The 15,656-nt window shown below is 38.9% G+C and overlaps 2 protein-coding genes and 1 long non-coding RNA gene across 5 annotated transcripts; all 3 read right to left on the bottom strand.

Moving 5' to 3' along the window:
* Positions 1-1,019: 1,019 nt before the first annotated feature.
* LOC111259122 (uncharacterized) lies at positions 1,020-3,776 on the bottom strand. The gene is made up of 2 exons (XR_002679430.1): positions 3,261-3,776; positions 1,020-2,918 (listed from the first exon to the last, which is right to left on the bottom strand). It is a non-coding gene; the product is annotated as an uncharacterized LOC111259122 (long non-coding RNA).
* Positions 3,777-4,777: 1,001 nt separating this feature from the next.
* Positions 4,778-6,931, bottom strand: LOC111259121 (acyl-coenzyme A synthetase ACSM3, mitochondrial). The gene has a single exon (XM_022830852.2). It carries the CDS (start codon positions 6,520-6,522, stop codon positions 4,840-4,842), a length of 1,683 nt encoding a protein of 560 aa, XP_022686587.1. The 5' UTR covers positions 6,523-6,931; the 3' UTR covers positions 4,778-4,839.
* A 2,441-nt stretch (positions 6,932-9,372) lies between these two features.
* LOC111259123 (uncharacterized) lies at positions 9,373-14,638 on the bottom strand. 3 transcript variants are annotated; one of them, XM_022830854.2, is made up of 4 exons: positions 13,990-14,638; positions 13,111-13,230; positions 12,391-12,533; positions 9,373-9,679 (listed from the first exon to the last, which is right to left on the bottom strand). In XM_022830854.2, the coding sequence occupies exons 2-4, from the start codon at positions 13,222-13,224 to the stop codon at positions 9,595-9,597; spliced, it is 342 nt and encodes a 113-aa protein (XP_022686589.1). In that variant the 5' UTR covers positions 13,225-13,230; positions 13,990-14,638; the 3' UTR covers positions 9,373-9,594. The 3 variants fall into 3 exon arrangements, with proteins under 3 accessions (XP_022686589.1, XP_022686590.1, XP_022686588.1); XM_022830855.2 differs by having other exon boundaries at positions 14,028-14,638; XM_022830853.2 differs by having other exon boundaries at positions 13,938-14,633.
* Between the last annotated feature and the right edge of the window lie 1,018 nt (positions 14,639-15,656).

Raw genomic sequence — 15,656 nt, 5'->3', positions numbered from 1 at the left:
GTTCAAGAATACACGTTTGTATAATATAACTGTACTAACTTCATAAAGGCCTTACACTTTAATTCTCATGTTTAGCTTGACCAGGTGAATCATATAATCTCAGATAAAGCTTTTAGTTACTTGTATTATTTAAAAAGGCACAATGTTACAATAATGCGTAAATCGTTTTTTAAAAATCCGATTTTCGGAACGTAATCACGTAGGAGCTCATGTACGCAGCAGTCCATATTACAGCCCTTTTTAGTTAAAGTTATAACAGGCGCTATTTGATATTACGAGCACATGGGTTATAATTATTTGGTTATTAGGTATAACAAGGTAACAAAGAAAGTGCAAACTAACTCGATAAATTGAAAGGTGTAATTTCACAGCAATGATGCCTCTCTCTCTCTCTCTCTCTCTCTCTCTCTCTCTCTCTCTCTCTCTCTCTCTCTCTCTCTATTAATCACGCTTTTGATTACGTGCTGGATTGTGAAGATGCTACTGGCTCAGCGTTCAGCCACATTATAATACTCTTTTATTGAGACTAAAGATGTTTTGTATTTGTTGATATATATATAAACACGCTAGATGGCGCAGCTGCTTCTGATCGTAAAAGCGAACTTCAAGCCGACCGTTAGGTCCTAACTGACCGCAGGGGGCGTGTTATTCTTCCACTTCCACTCACTCGCTTCAGTTTCTCAAAGAATGAGCAGTCATTCTTGCATACGACATAGGCGAAGATAATGCAAACCATTGACAGCTCCTCCCTCTCTTTGGGGTACATAGAGCTTATGACGAGGATACACTTACCGCTGAGCAGCACAGAATTATTTGAAGCTGAACGCATCCCCTACTGCCTCGTCTGAGTAGCGAAGCCAACCTTATTCTATTTAGTTGGCTTTGGAGATAGTGATACATAGTTTTGCACAAATTCACTTGAGATCCTTTGTCGCGCTCGCCTAAGTTCCTGCCTATTCCTCGACTATAAACTTTTTTAACCTAACAGAAAATTAATCGAAGGATGACGATTTCAAAGGTAATCTCCAGTATAATTTATTTCCATTCTGTGTTTTTAATACGCATAAAGTGGTGACGTTTTTTATCGCAGAGGAAAGGAAAAACAACAAATGGTCTGAACGGATGTTTCTAATAGCAGCTGAAATCCTAAGAAAGTCTGATGTCCTTCGGGACACAGTGTTTCTCCTATTTGCTTCATGCTTAACAGCGAACAGGACTAACTACATTCACACTAAACCTTACTTCTCAAGTGATCGAACTTATTTCTAGGATCCTAATTCTCTAAAATTAGGTAAGTTTCTAAGGTCTAACGGTAAGCACCCTGTGCACGTAAATGTGTCCAGCTACATTACAATGATTTACAATAACAAGATATTTTATTTATTAACAAGATATTATATATATATATATATATATATGTGTATATAGGAACAAGTTGCTGGCATCATCAGATTTGCACTCTCTTTTGCCGACCTTTCCGCTAAGAACAACGATGAGCAACTATTGTCAGCAGTCATTACAGAAAAATTTATATGCAAAGTGCTGGTCTGGATGCTAGATAACTGAACAATGACGGCAGATCTTTCAGCAAATACATCATCCCATTCACTATAACACAAGCTTACTAGGAAATTATGCGAATCTTATTTGTTTTTTCTTATTTTTAATTAGTTATTTATATAGCCTTTTATTAATTATGACTTATTTGTTTCCAGTTGCTCCATCTTATTCGGATAACCAGACACTCTATTGACGTTTTATTTTTCTCTACTTTTACCCGTTTTTCTTGCGCAACTACATTCTAGCTGAGTACGTAGAACTAACTCGCCACTACGCTTTATTTCATGGAATGATTGCCAGGTCTAACTGCTGCCCAAGGTACCTTTCCTACTTACTTGCATTTGTTAGCGCCCTTAAATGCCCTAAAATAGATAGAGGGTTTCCTAGGCTGCTTATTTGCGAACGTCTGATTAATCAAATGTATAATGTGGCTACCAAAATTTTTTTCTTTATTAATTTTACCGTCGTATTACAAAGAATATCTCATACATATCGAGAAATCAATAGGCATGGAAAATACCTTAAATATATGATGAAATAAAGAGTAATATGAAGAAAGGAAGAAAGGCGCCCTTTTCTAAGAATCAAAGGAGATTATAGCTGAAGGTAGTAGCTGTCTCTATTACACAAAACTTGTTAAAGCTGGAAATGATTTTTTGCTATTTTGATCTTTTTAGACGTAGTTACACGTTTTGACTTTAGACTAACGGATACTGTTCCATGCTAGCGTTTTATATGTGGATGACAAGTTATGTTATCTTCTATTCAAAGTTAGTTGACCTGGTTACTAGTAAGTTGCATTTATGGCTGTAGAATCACCACAGTAGTATAAAAAAGAACGACTAACAATGTCAGTTTCCGAAAGTAACAACTGAGACTTTTCTCGTACTAAAACTTAGCATAATAATTACCTACTGAACTGCACGCTCTGATTAAAAAAGAACTACGAAATATTATAGGAATTGTCAGCTCTGGTCGCTGAGTTAGCTTAATATCTGGATGTCTAAGTGTAGAAAGCTTTTATTTTTAGGAAGGGGAAGAAAGCATCGCAGCCTGTCAATGAAGTGAGGTGCCTCTATCGGACCACAACAATAAGCCCCTGGACGTAACTCGAACACGGTGGTGCGCCTGCGTTTCGATGAAAGCATTTTGACCTCGCGGTCCACCATTACCCAATCGAGTTGTCAAAAAAACGATATAATAGCCGTGTAGTTGTAGACGAAATAGACAATAGTAGACGAAAGGCCACATCATATAACTGACAATGTCGAGAGCATCTTGGATGAATTAAATCCCTTGGTCGATTGGGTACCTTACGAGCTCAAAGGTCATCGTATATTGATGGTTTCTGAAACAAACTAGAGATCGGATTTGTTTGCTCGTGACCGTGACCGACAATATAGATTATAATGAAATAACTACGATAGAAATTCATTGAGGTTTTTTTTTGGTTATCTTTTAGAGAAGAATTAGAAAGCGTACGAGCATTTACTCAGAGTACTATCATTCTGTAGTGATAATAAGCGACCATTGAATTAAATACCACATTGGAAATCCAAGCTTGAAGATTGTGATTCTATTCACATGATTATAGTTGAATATTATAATTGAATATTATTAAATTGAAAACCATGTATCACTGCAAATCGAATTCGGGACAAAGAATGATGAGAACAGGACGTACCGTCCAGTGGGACTACCTGAAACAATTTGAAAGAGTTTGACGGATCAAAGATGATTGGAAGAGTTCTCCTTTCAAGCGGTCCTATTTGTGAATAACCGCATTTCTTCCTTATGTTCGGCTCCCCTACTGCATTTTCGAGGACAACTCATTGTTATTTTTCTTGCGATTAGTCCTGTTTAGTTTTCATAGACCTTCAGTTATTTCTATAGAAAGCAACCGTGTAGATAAGTCATTGTTGATCGTATCACAATTATACAATACGACTTGCTATAATCCACGTTATTTCGTTTGCCACGCTCGAGTTCACGGATATCTTTGCATTCGTCAACCTTTCCGAGAGATGCCGCGAAAATAATCAACGTCCCCTCCCAAGCCAGCTCACCTTCTCCAATAATCTCAATCACTCACTTGATATCAATTGCACAGCCGAAGAACCTCATATCTTCCGCTCCATGGCTTCGGAGCCATCATCATACTTGTATACATATACACACTAGTTTTACCTTTGTGCGGGAACAAACTTTATAACTGGTAACGCACCTCTAGCCATAATCGCGCACCTGTGAACAGCATGTGAAGGTGAAGCGCGCGGGTGCTGCGGCCGGAACTGGGAGACAGGAACCAGGGGACAGATAGGGGGTTAGTGGCTGAGTGTGCAAGTCGAGAAGTAAGGCGATTTCAGTTTCTCCAAGCAAACATATTAAACACGGTCAAGCATAGTAAAGAGGGACTCCCCTCAGCCAAACCGACTACACATCTCGATATCTTTACATTCATACTCGCATTGACATGCATAGACATATTCAGCGACACACGCACAGTCATGCAGCCCGCCCCTCTAATCGGTGGCGAGAAGTTGGGGTGAAGACGAAGAGATCCGTTCAAGCAGAGGAAGACCACTTTTCTCTGAATATCTGGGCCGAATCTGACCGGCTCATCGGAGGGTGCGGAATGGGGAAGGAGAATGAGGGAGAGAATTGTAGACAATCGGGGGATCAAGTTTGGCTGGCTAGCTAAAGCATTTACTTACTCTAGAGCGAAAACAGGATGCGATACCTAGGCTGCTACGCTGATGATCGTCGTGACAAACGATGATGGTGATCTGCTCCACCACCCATTGAAAGCGATCAAGTACGGGCGGGCACCAAGCAGGTTGGTCGTCAAGCGGAAAATCAATGACCCCATTGAGTAAAAGAACGATGTCAGACAGCAGCGAGACAAATTGTCAACGTACGCTTATGCAACTGGACAAGCTGCAGGTGCATTTATCCACTGATACCAACAGCAACGATTGGGTAATGGCAGCCGCGATGATGCGCCACCGCCACCAGGTGGTGCTGATGCAAGCGTAGGGCTTGTAGTAGGACTGAGCTGGAGGTACCCGCGAAAGGGAAATGAGCGTCACTGAAAGATAGGGACCAGCAATGGAATTGCCTGCGTACAACAGTTTTTTTGTGCCGATCCTGTAGGTTGACACAACGGATTGCTCCGAGACTAATGGCCGACGCGTACATAAAATAAATAGTGATAATGTTTGATTAGCTTAGCAACATTTGAGCGTGTTTATTCAACTCGTGTGTTACATTTTCTTAGTGCTATTTTTTTTGGCGTAGTATATTTCGTTGAATTTTCCCGCTCATTGTTTTCGGCAACGAATTGACGAATTCGATTTGGCGGGGATATTTGTACGGAGCAGTTCGCTGTTTAACGAATTCCTGAATCTCGTTAGCAAGTTTGTCGTGGTCGTAGCTTGTGTAGTTTTCAGCCAGTACTATAAATGCTTTAACTATTTCGAAACGGTCCGGGTCAGACACACCGACGACAGCCGACTCAACCACAGCCGGATGCTCTAGTAAAACACTTTCGATTTCAAATGGCCCGATGCGGTATCCAGCTGATATGATAATATCATCTGCTCTACTAACAAACCACAAGTAACCGTCTTCATCTTGGTATACTTTATCACCAGTCAAGTAGTAACCGTTTTTAAAGGCATCGGCGTTTTTATCCTCGGCGTCCCTATAGCCTTTTAGAAGGCCAATTGGTTTTACAGGCGACATGGAAAGTGCTAGCTGGCCAACCTCGCCCTGTTTCACTGGACTCAGATCATCATTTAGGATGACAACTTGGCACTCCTTCAAAGGGAGACCCATTGAACCTGGTTTAACTACAGAGCCATAAGGTGCACAAGCAACAACGATGGTTTCTGTCTGACCATACCCCTCTCTGATATAAATGTTTGTCAGAGCTTTCCAAGCATGAAGCGCTTCGGGATTAAGCGGTTCACCCGCACTCACGCAGTCATTAAGTGCCTTAAAGTTGAACAATCCGCTCTCTTTGTTGATTAATTGCCGGTAAACAGTGGGAGGGGCACAGAATTTAGTAATCGGGTAGTCTTGGAGGACTTTTAGGACATCGTACGGCGAAAATCGGGCCGACGTATCAACAAACGCACATGCTCTATACAGCCATGTTGAGAACGTCGCGTAAGCCACTTTTGCCCATCCCGTGTCCGCCAAGCACCAGAAAACATCAGTGTGTTTTAAGAAATATAAACGTTTACCCGTTATAACATGGGCTAATAGATAACTATGTGTATGCTCAACCATTTTGGGCTTTCCTGTTGTTCCACTAGTGAAAAATACAATGGCCGGGTCGTTCAATGAAGTATTGTAACCGTCGAAATCACCGGCGGACTCCATAAGTGAGGTTAAACTCATCCAACCAACTCCTTCATACGAAATCGACATCTTGTATTCAACTTCTGTGTTGACGGTTGCAAAATCGACATCACTGATCTTATTTGAAATTACCATTTTCGGTGTAAAGCGCTCAATCCGGTATCGCAGATCGTAGCCAGTTGCCTGCGTGGTGATGCTAGTAAATTCAATGCCGCATCTCACTAGGCCGAGCATGATGAACCAATATTCCGGGCACTTCGGTAAGCACAAGAGAATCCGGTCTCCTTTTTTAATTCCATAATTATGGAAAACACCGGCGATTCTCTTCGAGATTTGCGATAGCTCACGATACGTGTATGTTTTTGATCTCCCGTCCTGTATCATCCATAGAGCCGGTACGCTCTTGCGTAGTGGGCTTTCGTGTTTCGCCCAAAGATCAACGACATCACGAGTGAAGTTGAAACGTTCGGGAAAGCTACTTACATCTCCAGTTTCAATAGCACGCTTTACGCTGTCCTCGTTGTTAAGCACCCTGCTTGATACGTGGAGTGCCTTTCCAATGCTCGAGAAGATTCTCAAACGCGACGCCAACAACATTTTCGTGTACAATATAGCACAGTTAAGGTTAACCACTCACAAATGATCAGCGAATTCCAGTTTCCAAGTATTTTTTCTAAGACCTGGCAAAAACAGCCTTGCATGAAAGAGACGATTTTCGCTGTAAAATAACTGAGCTCGCGAAGTTACCTACGAAAATCTCCACCTCTTCATATGATGAGTTATCAATCAATTACTCATACGTAATATATAAGCACGCTTAGTTCTGCCTGCTTATCTTGGAACTAGTAAAAAATTATATAGATTTCATTAAGCCAGCTAGATACCACCGAAGGCAGTGAATGTGTTTTGCCCTCGTTAACCTGTGATCATTGCATCTGGGTTGCAGATGTGCCTAGAGAGGACAATGTCTGTCCGTATCTAGAAAGGTGATGCACAAAACGTTTCATTAGAGATATTTGCCTCTACACTGCAACAGGTCCCTTTCGACCGTTTCAGTTAGATTACTAGCAAACCTTCGTTTTAAGAAAACCACTCACATGGCAGTGATTAGAGATAGTGTTATCGTAATGATGCTCGAGTAATCGCAGTTGTATAGGCACAATAATAGATTCTAAAACACCGGTAGAATCACAGCTTTCCACTCGCGAGTGTGGGTTTCAGTACTTACATATTTAAAATTATTGCATCGTTATTCACTAATAATTTCGCATTGTATTTATCAACTTTAAAGTTATTTTGCTAGGTCGTTTTTTTGTCCTCTCTGCATCAGAAATAGGCTCTTTTTGTATAAACAGTCTGTTTCATTTAATAAACATAAATAGATGTATGCTAATCGATTTTGTATAACACAAATGCCAGGGTCGGAAGAATGGCAGCAATAACGTCAAAAAAGCTAAACAATAAATTAAAAATTAATCAATATTGTTTGTCATTGCATAGTAACATCCTAATGTCCTTAGACGATCCTTTAATGTATTTTACTTTATAATTATCTCACTTTGCTTTGAGTGATTTCTGATTCACACATTTCATAATGGTTCAAAACAACAATTAATTAAATCGAGTAAAAAAAGACTGCGCAAATTATTGAGGATGACAAATTAGAAAATACGAAAAAAAAACAGCTGTTTTTTTAGATGTGGATTTTTTTGTATTACGAATACAGCTTATTCAAGTCATATTCTGAAATCCACTCACGACGGTCCCGTGTTTCATAACCTATTTGACAGAATCCACATGTGTTAGCCCTGGGTTTAATTCGAACAAAGTCAACGAAGTGTAGAATGTTTCCTTTATGCCCGGTGCTGTTAGGACGGCTCGGCCAGCAACAAGGTTCACAGATGCGTTCAAAGCAAATTTGAGATGTCTTGAAACAATCGTAAGCCTTGAAGAATGTCGGAATTTTATAGATTTGTGATAGTGTTTTTAATCATATTTCGTAATATCATGTTTTTGTTCCGTTATAGCAGCCTGTAATTTACGCCAAGGAAATGCTCAAACACATTTAGTGCCGCGAAAATTAGTTGTCAATTCTGTAAACTCTACTTATTCTATCTTAGCCCAAGTGGCAAACAATGCCGACTAACGTCTGTTTAGTAAACTATTATTGAGCATTCGTACCAGTTTCTTTTAGATTGTGTATTACGTTCTTGGTGTAAACGATCGTAGAGTATTTACGATCCTAGCGCTATAGAACTAATGAACTATTGTCATCTTGACCGCATCGATGCTATCACCCCTAGATCAAGATAGAAATATGGTAAACTATATAGGACATGTCCTATAAAAAGTAAGTTCTATTTATTTTGTTCTTACCTTAGTTAATGTGTGAATATTTATGTCAACTTGATTAAGAGGTTCATCTCTGGTAGGATGGTTTTTATTCCCATCTGCGAGAACACATTGGCGCGAAATAATGGTTTCCAGATTCGACACAAAACTGAATTTTCAAAAAACATTTTTCTCATTTTTGCCACGGAGTCAAGTATGGCCTTTCCTCCCGGAAAGTATGATTAAGGATTTCTAAAACATATCAGTTGTTCCAAGCTTCTTGCTGGCTTCGTTTCCCGAGCGTTTAAAAATTTAGCTAATATAATAATAAAAATGTATTTAAGCTTTCAATTTCTCAAAATAACTGAAGAATATACACAGTGGCATGATAAGTTAGTGGTAGCACAGTATAGGCTTAATTGCAACAGAATGATTGACGTAGGGAAGTGGCACGCTGAATGTTATAAGATCATAGAAAGACGGATATATTCGATAGTGGAATCTCTAAATCAGAGTTTGTAGAACTGCCATTGAGGTCTGATAATGGAAGCGGCGTGCTTTAATTGCTAATGGGATAACACAGAAGTAATGAAATGATTCGAACAATAAAAAAGTGGACTGACTGAAACAACGTGGCGCAGATATTATTCGTCATTAACGTATATTTGTTTGAATGGAAATAAGTATGAATATTAACACCTGTCTTCAGCACCGCTTCAGCTGTAACTGCTAACTTCTCCGTTGGTTGTCTACTTTTGTCCTTCCACGTCATCTGCGTGTGAACTTACCGATTTGGTTAGATGAAAAACTATACTGTTAACAGATAATGCCTAAAATAATTGGCAAATTTTGGGTTAATTCAACGAACGAGTTCTTCGAATCTCAAAAGTACCCGCTATAAATTTCGAAATTATCTCGGATAAATTCGCAACTAAGATCTAGCTGAATAATATGATTTTCGTACCTTTTTATGTAAACCCCATCCCTTAACTCCTAACATATTTAGATTCTAAACCAGTTTCAGTCCAAACGTCCAAGTAAACCCGTTTAAATCAATTTCATAGAGACTCAGGTCCTTCTTTACACACAGTAAATTGCTAACTAAAAAGTGCTTAATGACCTCCTTAATGACGCAACGTTTTTTATTTTAAGTCATTTGACACATTGTAAACACTCACTAGCAGTTCACTACCTAGATGTAAGTTATCATCCTTAATAACACAAAGCGTCAAAAATATATTTATACAGAACTAATCATATGCCCTATATTCACATGGTTAATAATCAATTATATCCAGGTCGCATGACGTTTCTTAGAAATTGAGCGGTAAGATTCTGTTACCAGCCGAAGTGATGGTCACATCCGGTCCCATACAAATCCTTCGGACGCCAATAGTGAGCATACTGACACGGACTTTCAGGCCTGCAATAATCGTTAAACACGTCAAATATAATCAAACACAAAAGTAATAAATGAATATCATAGACTAATTCGTGTTAACATTTCTCCCTAAACTTAATTACTATTCAGAAAAATCCATTTTTTTCGCCTCAAAGAAAACCATTCCACAGGGCATTTTAGATGATCGTTATGGGTAAAGATTAGACTTTTATCATCTGTCAGCTATTTCGCTAGATTACCTTCTAGTTTCAATATTGCCCTATTGAGTTTATGATACCACGCTTACTTTTACACCAATAAACCTACTTTTAAATAAATATAATATCAAGTAACTTATTTTCAACATCAAATACAAGCTATAAGTGTGTTTCGACAATCGAGAAGAATCTTAATAAAAATAATAATAAATAGTAAAAGGGGTTTCAAAGCTTATGATATACATTTTGGAAAAAACAGGCAGAAATTAAAAGCAAAGTAGAGTACATCAGGCATCAGTTTTTACTAGAAATTTTATGTAATTACAAATGTAACTTTAAATTAGCAAAGTATTTTTAACTGAATTTCCACAATATGAAATTACATTTGAATGTGTGTGGGCAATTGTATAATTTGTGTGAAAAAGCGATTTTGACGTTAAGTAACAATACTGCTATCATGATCGCTCGACATAATTTTCGGTAGCATCAACCGTTCACATGTGCGCATTCTCACACGAATCGCTTCATCATTCCGACGGTAGTCATCGTATATAACTACACGGATGAACCATTGTAACACCTTGTTTATATATATATGTATAGATATATATATATATATATATATATATATATGGAAAGAACATATGATAAGAAACTATATAATACGACCCACGATATTTGAACGAATCGATGTGAATAAGTACAAAAAAAAAAGGAAGTAGTAAGATGCTAACTTAGTAAGGTAGGACGAAATTAAAACCACTTTAAACGAACAGACGGACGCTTAATATTGTTACGGTTCTACTGTTACCGCTCGAATCACTGATATCATTTAAACGGCTAGATACACAACTGATAAATTAGAAACGACCTCCTTAGGTTTAGGTATTTTTTAAATCGATTTTATAAAAAAGCAATCCGAACATGCTTTTTTTTATTCTAGTTGCACGCACTACAATTTCTTATCTTTATACAGTAATGTAAAAAAAAAAAAAAAACTCCTTAAATTCTGATTTCTCGATTTCGATATATATATGACCAAAATCAATGATTAAGAGAGATAGGAGTTACTGTCTAAAACATGAGGTAGCTGTAAAGTAGAACTTTTTACTGTAAAAATAAGGAAGTCTAGGAAATTATAGAGTATTGAGTAGGTGAGTCGTACACCCAATAAACATACCTACGAATGCAGCAGCTGTCGAAAGTGGCAAAACCGAAATCAAAATTTGCCAGTTAAATTGTATTACAATTTTTTACAGCGTTGTGGAGGAAACAATACTCAAATGAAAAAAACAGTAGTCGTTTTTAAGGAAAAGCCACTGTCATGAATTTCGAAAACAGAATCTACCATTATCTATTATAGAGAAACACTACGATTTATTCAATTGAAAGGATTCGACCAAACATTGAATTTCTTAATAACGTTTGTTTACAGAAAACATGACATCTAGTCCCGAATGCTAACTTAAGCAACTTGTTGCCTGAACCAATATCATGTTAGGAAATATGGCTAGGACCGGTCAAACGAAAATCTTGAACAGCTGGTCGGTTTACATAGCCTTAGTTTGCCCGATTTTTTAAAAAGGGCGTAGGAAATGCTCGTTCACATGTTCTGCGACAAGATCATTAACGCTTCTTGGATTGACAAGGACGTAAGGACCTTATGAAAAGTCTTGCGTAAGTCTTGCAATGTCGACTGCTGCAGAACATTCGCAGGCTGTGGTTCTCCGCCGTTCTGTTTCGAAGCACATGTTACCGGCAGGGGCAAATCTTCTCTTAATGATATAGAGATAACGTGGATTTTTGCCCAACATTTTGCATCAACAGCCATGTGTCTCGTTCAAGAGACGCTGTATAGACGTTGCACTCGGACTAGCACATTTTTAGCATATCATAGAAAGCAATGCGACGAGCAAGTTGTACAATGTCAGTCATATACGGTTGAAATTGTCCCTAAAGCGTCCATGATTCTGCTTTAGACTGCAGCGCTGGCTTTTCTTTAGAAAATCACTGTGTTACTTGACGTGTACAAATATATAGGGTAAAGGTTGCCGTCAAACGAAACTAAATATATTTAACTTTTTTTTTTCAAAACAGAACTTCGAACGTCTGAACTTTGAACATCATATTGCAGTAACTCTAGTGCTTCCAAAAAGTATATAGATGCAAAACTTATACTCGTTTAACAAATCATATGTATCCGGTTGTTTCCCTATTACAGTTGTTGTATTATTATGTGTCTTTAGCGGGACTTGAGACAACAACTCCTGCTCGCAACCCCCTAATTATACCTACTAGTACATTGATACACATGTGCATTCATCTATAGTTTCTACAAAGCTATCTATATCGTCAAAAATATATGTAATTTACTTGCTGCCTTCGAGATACGATTATTATTATTATTATTTTTCACGTTACCAATGTGAATGCTGGTCATTGTCACGGGAGATCATAAGTTCAAATTTCTGTGACACTACACGTATACATACTGTACGGTAATTGGGAAATGAGAAAATAGGTTGGCATACTCACGGTAGATGGTCAGGGAGTCTAGTCGTGTGAAGTATAAAACCCTTCTTGTCGGGTACAGCCACGTAAAGTGGCACGGGAACGGGGACCGCGTGAATTGACTTGATTAACTTTGGAAGATACTTCTTCATCTTTTTGTGTACCACCTATAAGTTGATACATCAAAATGTACTTTATTTTCATTCGCAAAATATGGCCGCAAATAACTTTATTCGGTCACTGGGCCATGTTGTTTATTAGAACTGTATCTATCATAGCTCTAAGGTACTGATTGCAACACCATCTAAACTAATCGCAGTCCCGATAGCAGTGGAATAGTGTAACAGATTATCTACCGGTTATGATATGATGGGTTCCGCTACATTCTTGCTGAAGATGGCAACAAGGTAAACATTTCGCCAATATATTAACCTACTAATTAAAAACTAAATCAAGAAGTACCTAGAACTAGATCGACAGGTAACAAAATCGACACAATCGAGTTATTTCAAAACCCAAAGACAAATATCAATAACGATTAACAGAGACACATTTACGATTCGAATATATTTCTATAATCACTTAAGATAAATATTTCTTCTTTTCGTTTATGGGTTTTGTATTCACCATGGGCACACGCTTGACCTCGTGCCTGTAACGTCACCATTTCTCTTTCGTTTCTTCCCAAACTTGGAAAATATCTATCAATTACTGGATATTTACATTTAATTATCGAACCACTACCTTAAGTGCTATGACGTGTTTCACTCCTTCGACGTGATGAGTACTCTCAGATAGGTGGATGAGGGCTGGTAAGATCAATAAACTTGAACAGAGCACATGCGGAAGTAGATTCATCCTTCACTAGATGCAACAAACACGACATACAAAGAATGAGGAACGCTTATCTTACATTCGTTATCCGGGAAAGTTTTGCACTGGCATCGGTTTCATAGCTGTTATTTGTAGTTCGTTTTTTTTTCTATGTATACGTCTTACAATAGAAGGGAATAGTGGCACATTAACATTATTATTTCACATTGACAATCGTAACATGTTACCATTTGTAAATCAGCATCCGGTTAGCCCATCAGAAAGTCAATCAATCGACCTATAATGTCTGCAGATACGTTTAATTCGTTTTTTGATACGTGTGCGTGCTAAAAAAATTTAACAAAAATATCGCATAGAAATCTCTTGGTATTTTAATGAGGACCGGTTTTTAATACGTATTCTGCTTTGGAGAAATGGCGCAGTTATTCTCAATCCTGTTTATGTTGCTTTTCGGTATTTCATCAAAATTTTCATCTTCTCTTCCTAAATGGGTAGTGATATTTTAAAAATATAATAGACACGCATGAACCCCCAACCCACCTCCGCTTGAACAAAACGCGGAGCTTAAGTCATTGCATTATTCTGAACCAGATTGTGTAAACTGGCACATCGGTACTAGAAGCCATTGTACATACACAGAGCATAAACCATTGTAATAGATGAGATAATCTAAAAGTCACCACGTAAGTGTTGCATGCGAGCACAACTTCCGTAAAACTTAGTAACTGTCCGCTCACCGAGACACGGGCAGACGTTAGCAAGTGCACTTGTACCTGGATGTGGCCAAACCTGAGGGTAAAGATTATACGTTCACACTATAAGCTCACGTAGTTGAATCGATTGAGCCGTTGCTAACGAACAAAGCGCGACACGGTTTACCACCAAAGGCATCTTCCTAGACCAAATTGTCTTTGTTCTCCACTACCGTCACCGTAACGACAACCATAATCAACAACTGTTGGCTCCACGGTCCGATCATGTGAAATTTCATTGTGAGAGCTGCCGATTCTTTACGCTCACATCATAGCCCAGTCGTTATTGTCATGGTCACGGGGCTAACTGCCGCTGCTGAAGACCATGGCCCATGTCTCACACTGCTTCCCTTTGCACCGAGCCAGCCCCCACCACCCCCACAGACTCATTTAATCGCAGCGTTGTGGATCACTTGTTGACGACAAGCGACCATTACTTCACTGGTGGTTATGTCTTGCTGATAGAACGGGGCCCCTTATTGCCTAAATCGGGCAGCTTCTTTATTCCGTTTGTCTTTCTCTCCTCTTCAGTTTGCCTTCGGATCCGCATCACCTGATGCTTTGCTCTAACTTTCACATAAGTCCCGTAGCTAATGGAGTAATGATATCTATGAAGTGTTGTGGATGAAAACCCCCCGTTTGGTACCGCCGATAACGCTATTTGTGTTGCGATAGCCCGTCTGCAAACGCCGCCATCATCATCATCATCATCGTGATCAGCATAATCATTATGACAGCTTGACTGCTGCGTCACCAAGGTGTTTTCGCTCAGTTTACTGGATTAGCAGCAATTATATATCAGTATTTTATCGCAAAAAGCTTTGATGATGCCAGCTGATGAGCCTATGGGAGATTTTTGTAACCGCTGTGTCAGCAGCAGTTCATGGAACAAAAACAACAGACATGGCGGGCGAGGAGAAAGTGAACGAGACGTTGCGTCGATGGTCACTAATTGCCTCGGATCACAGGGACTGCGATTGGGCATACATAGTACGCACTTATGCAGAACGACGAAGTGATGTAATAAGCGGCAATCGCTAGATAAGAAAACATCTAACGCTTTTATTGAGACACAGCTATGCCGCGAGCCCGAATCAAACAATCATGGAGCGTTAAGAAAAGCTTAATTTCAACGATGTATATATACGTAGATTAACGAACCGACTCCACGCCTGACGTAAATTTACTATGAGAAAGTATCTTTTGGGCGTGACATTACATTATGCGTTGGTGTGCTTTAAACATTCCAACCAGTAGCGCCGCCAGTGTTTCACACAGATCTTGATAAGTCGCCCAGATGGACTCACTCCACCTAGTGACATCTAATAAGGACTGTTCGGATATATTTGATAGTAACTAAGCAGTATATTTAACGGGATGCATAGAGGAACACAAACGTTCGAACAGCGTAGAATGTTACGAAACTGTCTCATATGTGTCGATCATTTTACCAGTAAACTCTGACATTTTCACACTCCACAAACGCCCTATGATTATCTAACATTGCACCATATTCCTCGAATATATAAGCAAATCATATTTTTCTTTGTCTTAGCCTCTTTCGCAGCTGTTTATTAGTCTGACATTTTTGTTAGTTAGCAAGGCGCGCTGTCCACGTATCGGGGCATTCGTATTTCGAAGCGATCGTTGAGTTGATACTGACGTCACAGATTTATAAACAGTTGTCGTTTTTTAGAATAACTT

Source organism: Varroa jacobsoni, unplaced genomic scaffold (assembly GCF_002532875.2).
Source record: "Varroa jacobsoni isolate VJ856 unplaced genomic scaffold, vjacob_1.0 scaffold_295, whole genome shotgun sequence".
Classification (NCBI taxonomy): Eukaryota; Metazoa; Arthropoda; class Arachnida; order Mesostigmata; family Varroidae; genus Varroa; species Varroa jacobsoni.
This window is presented reverse-complemented; position numbering and strand designations above follow the sequence as displayed.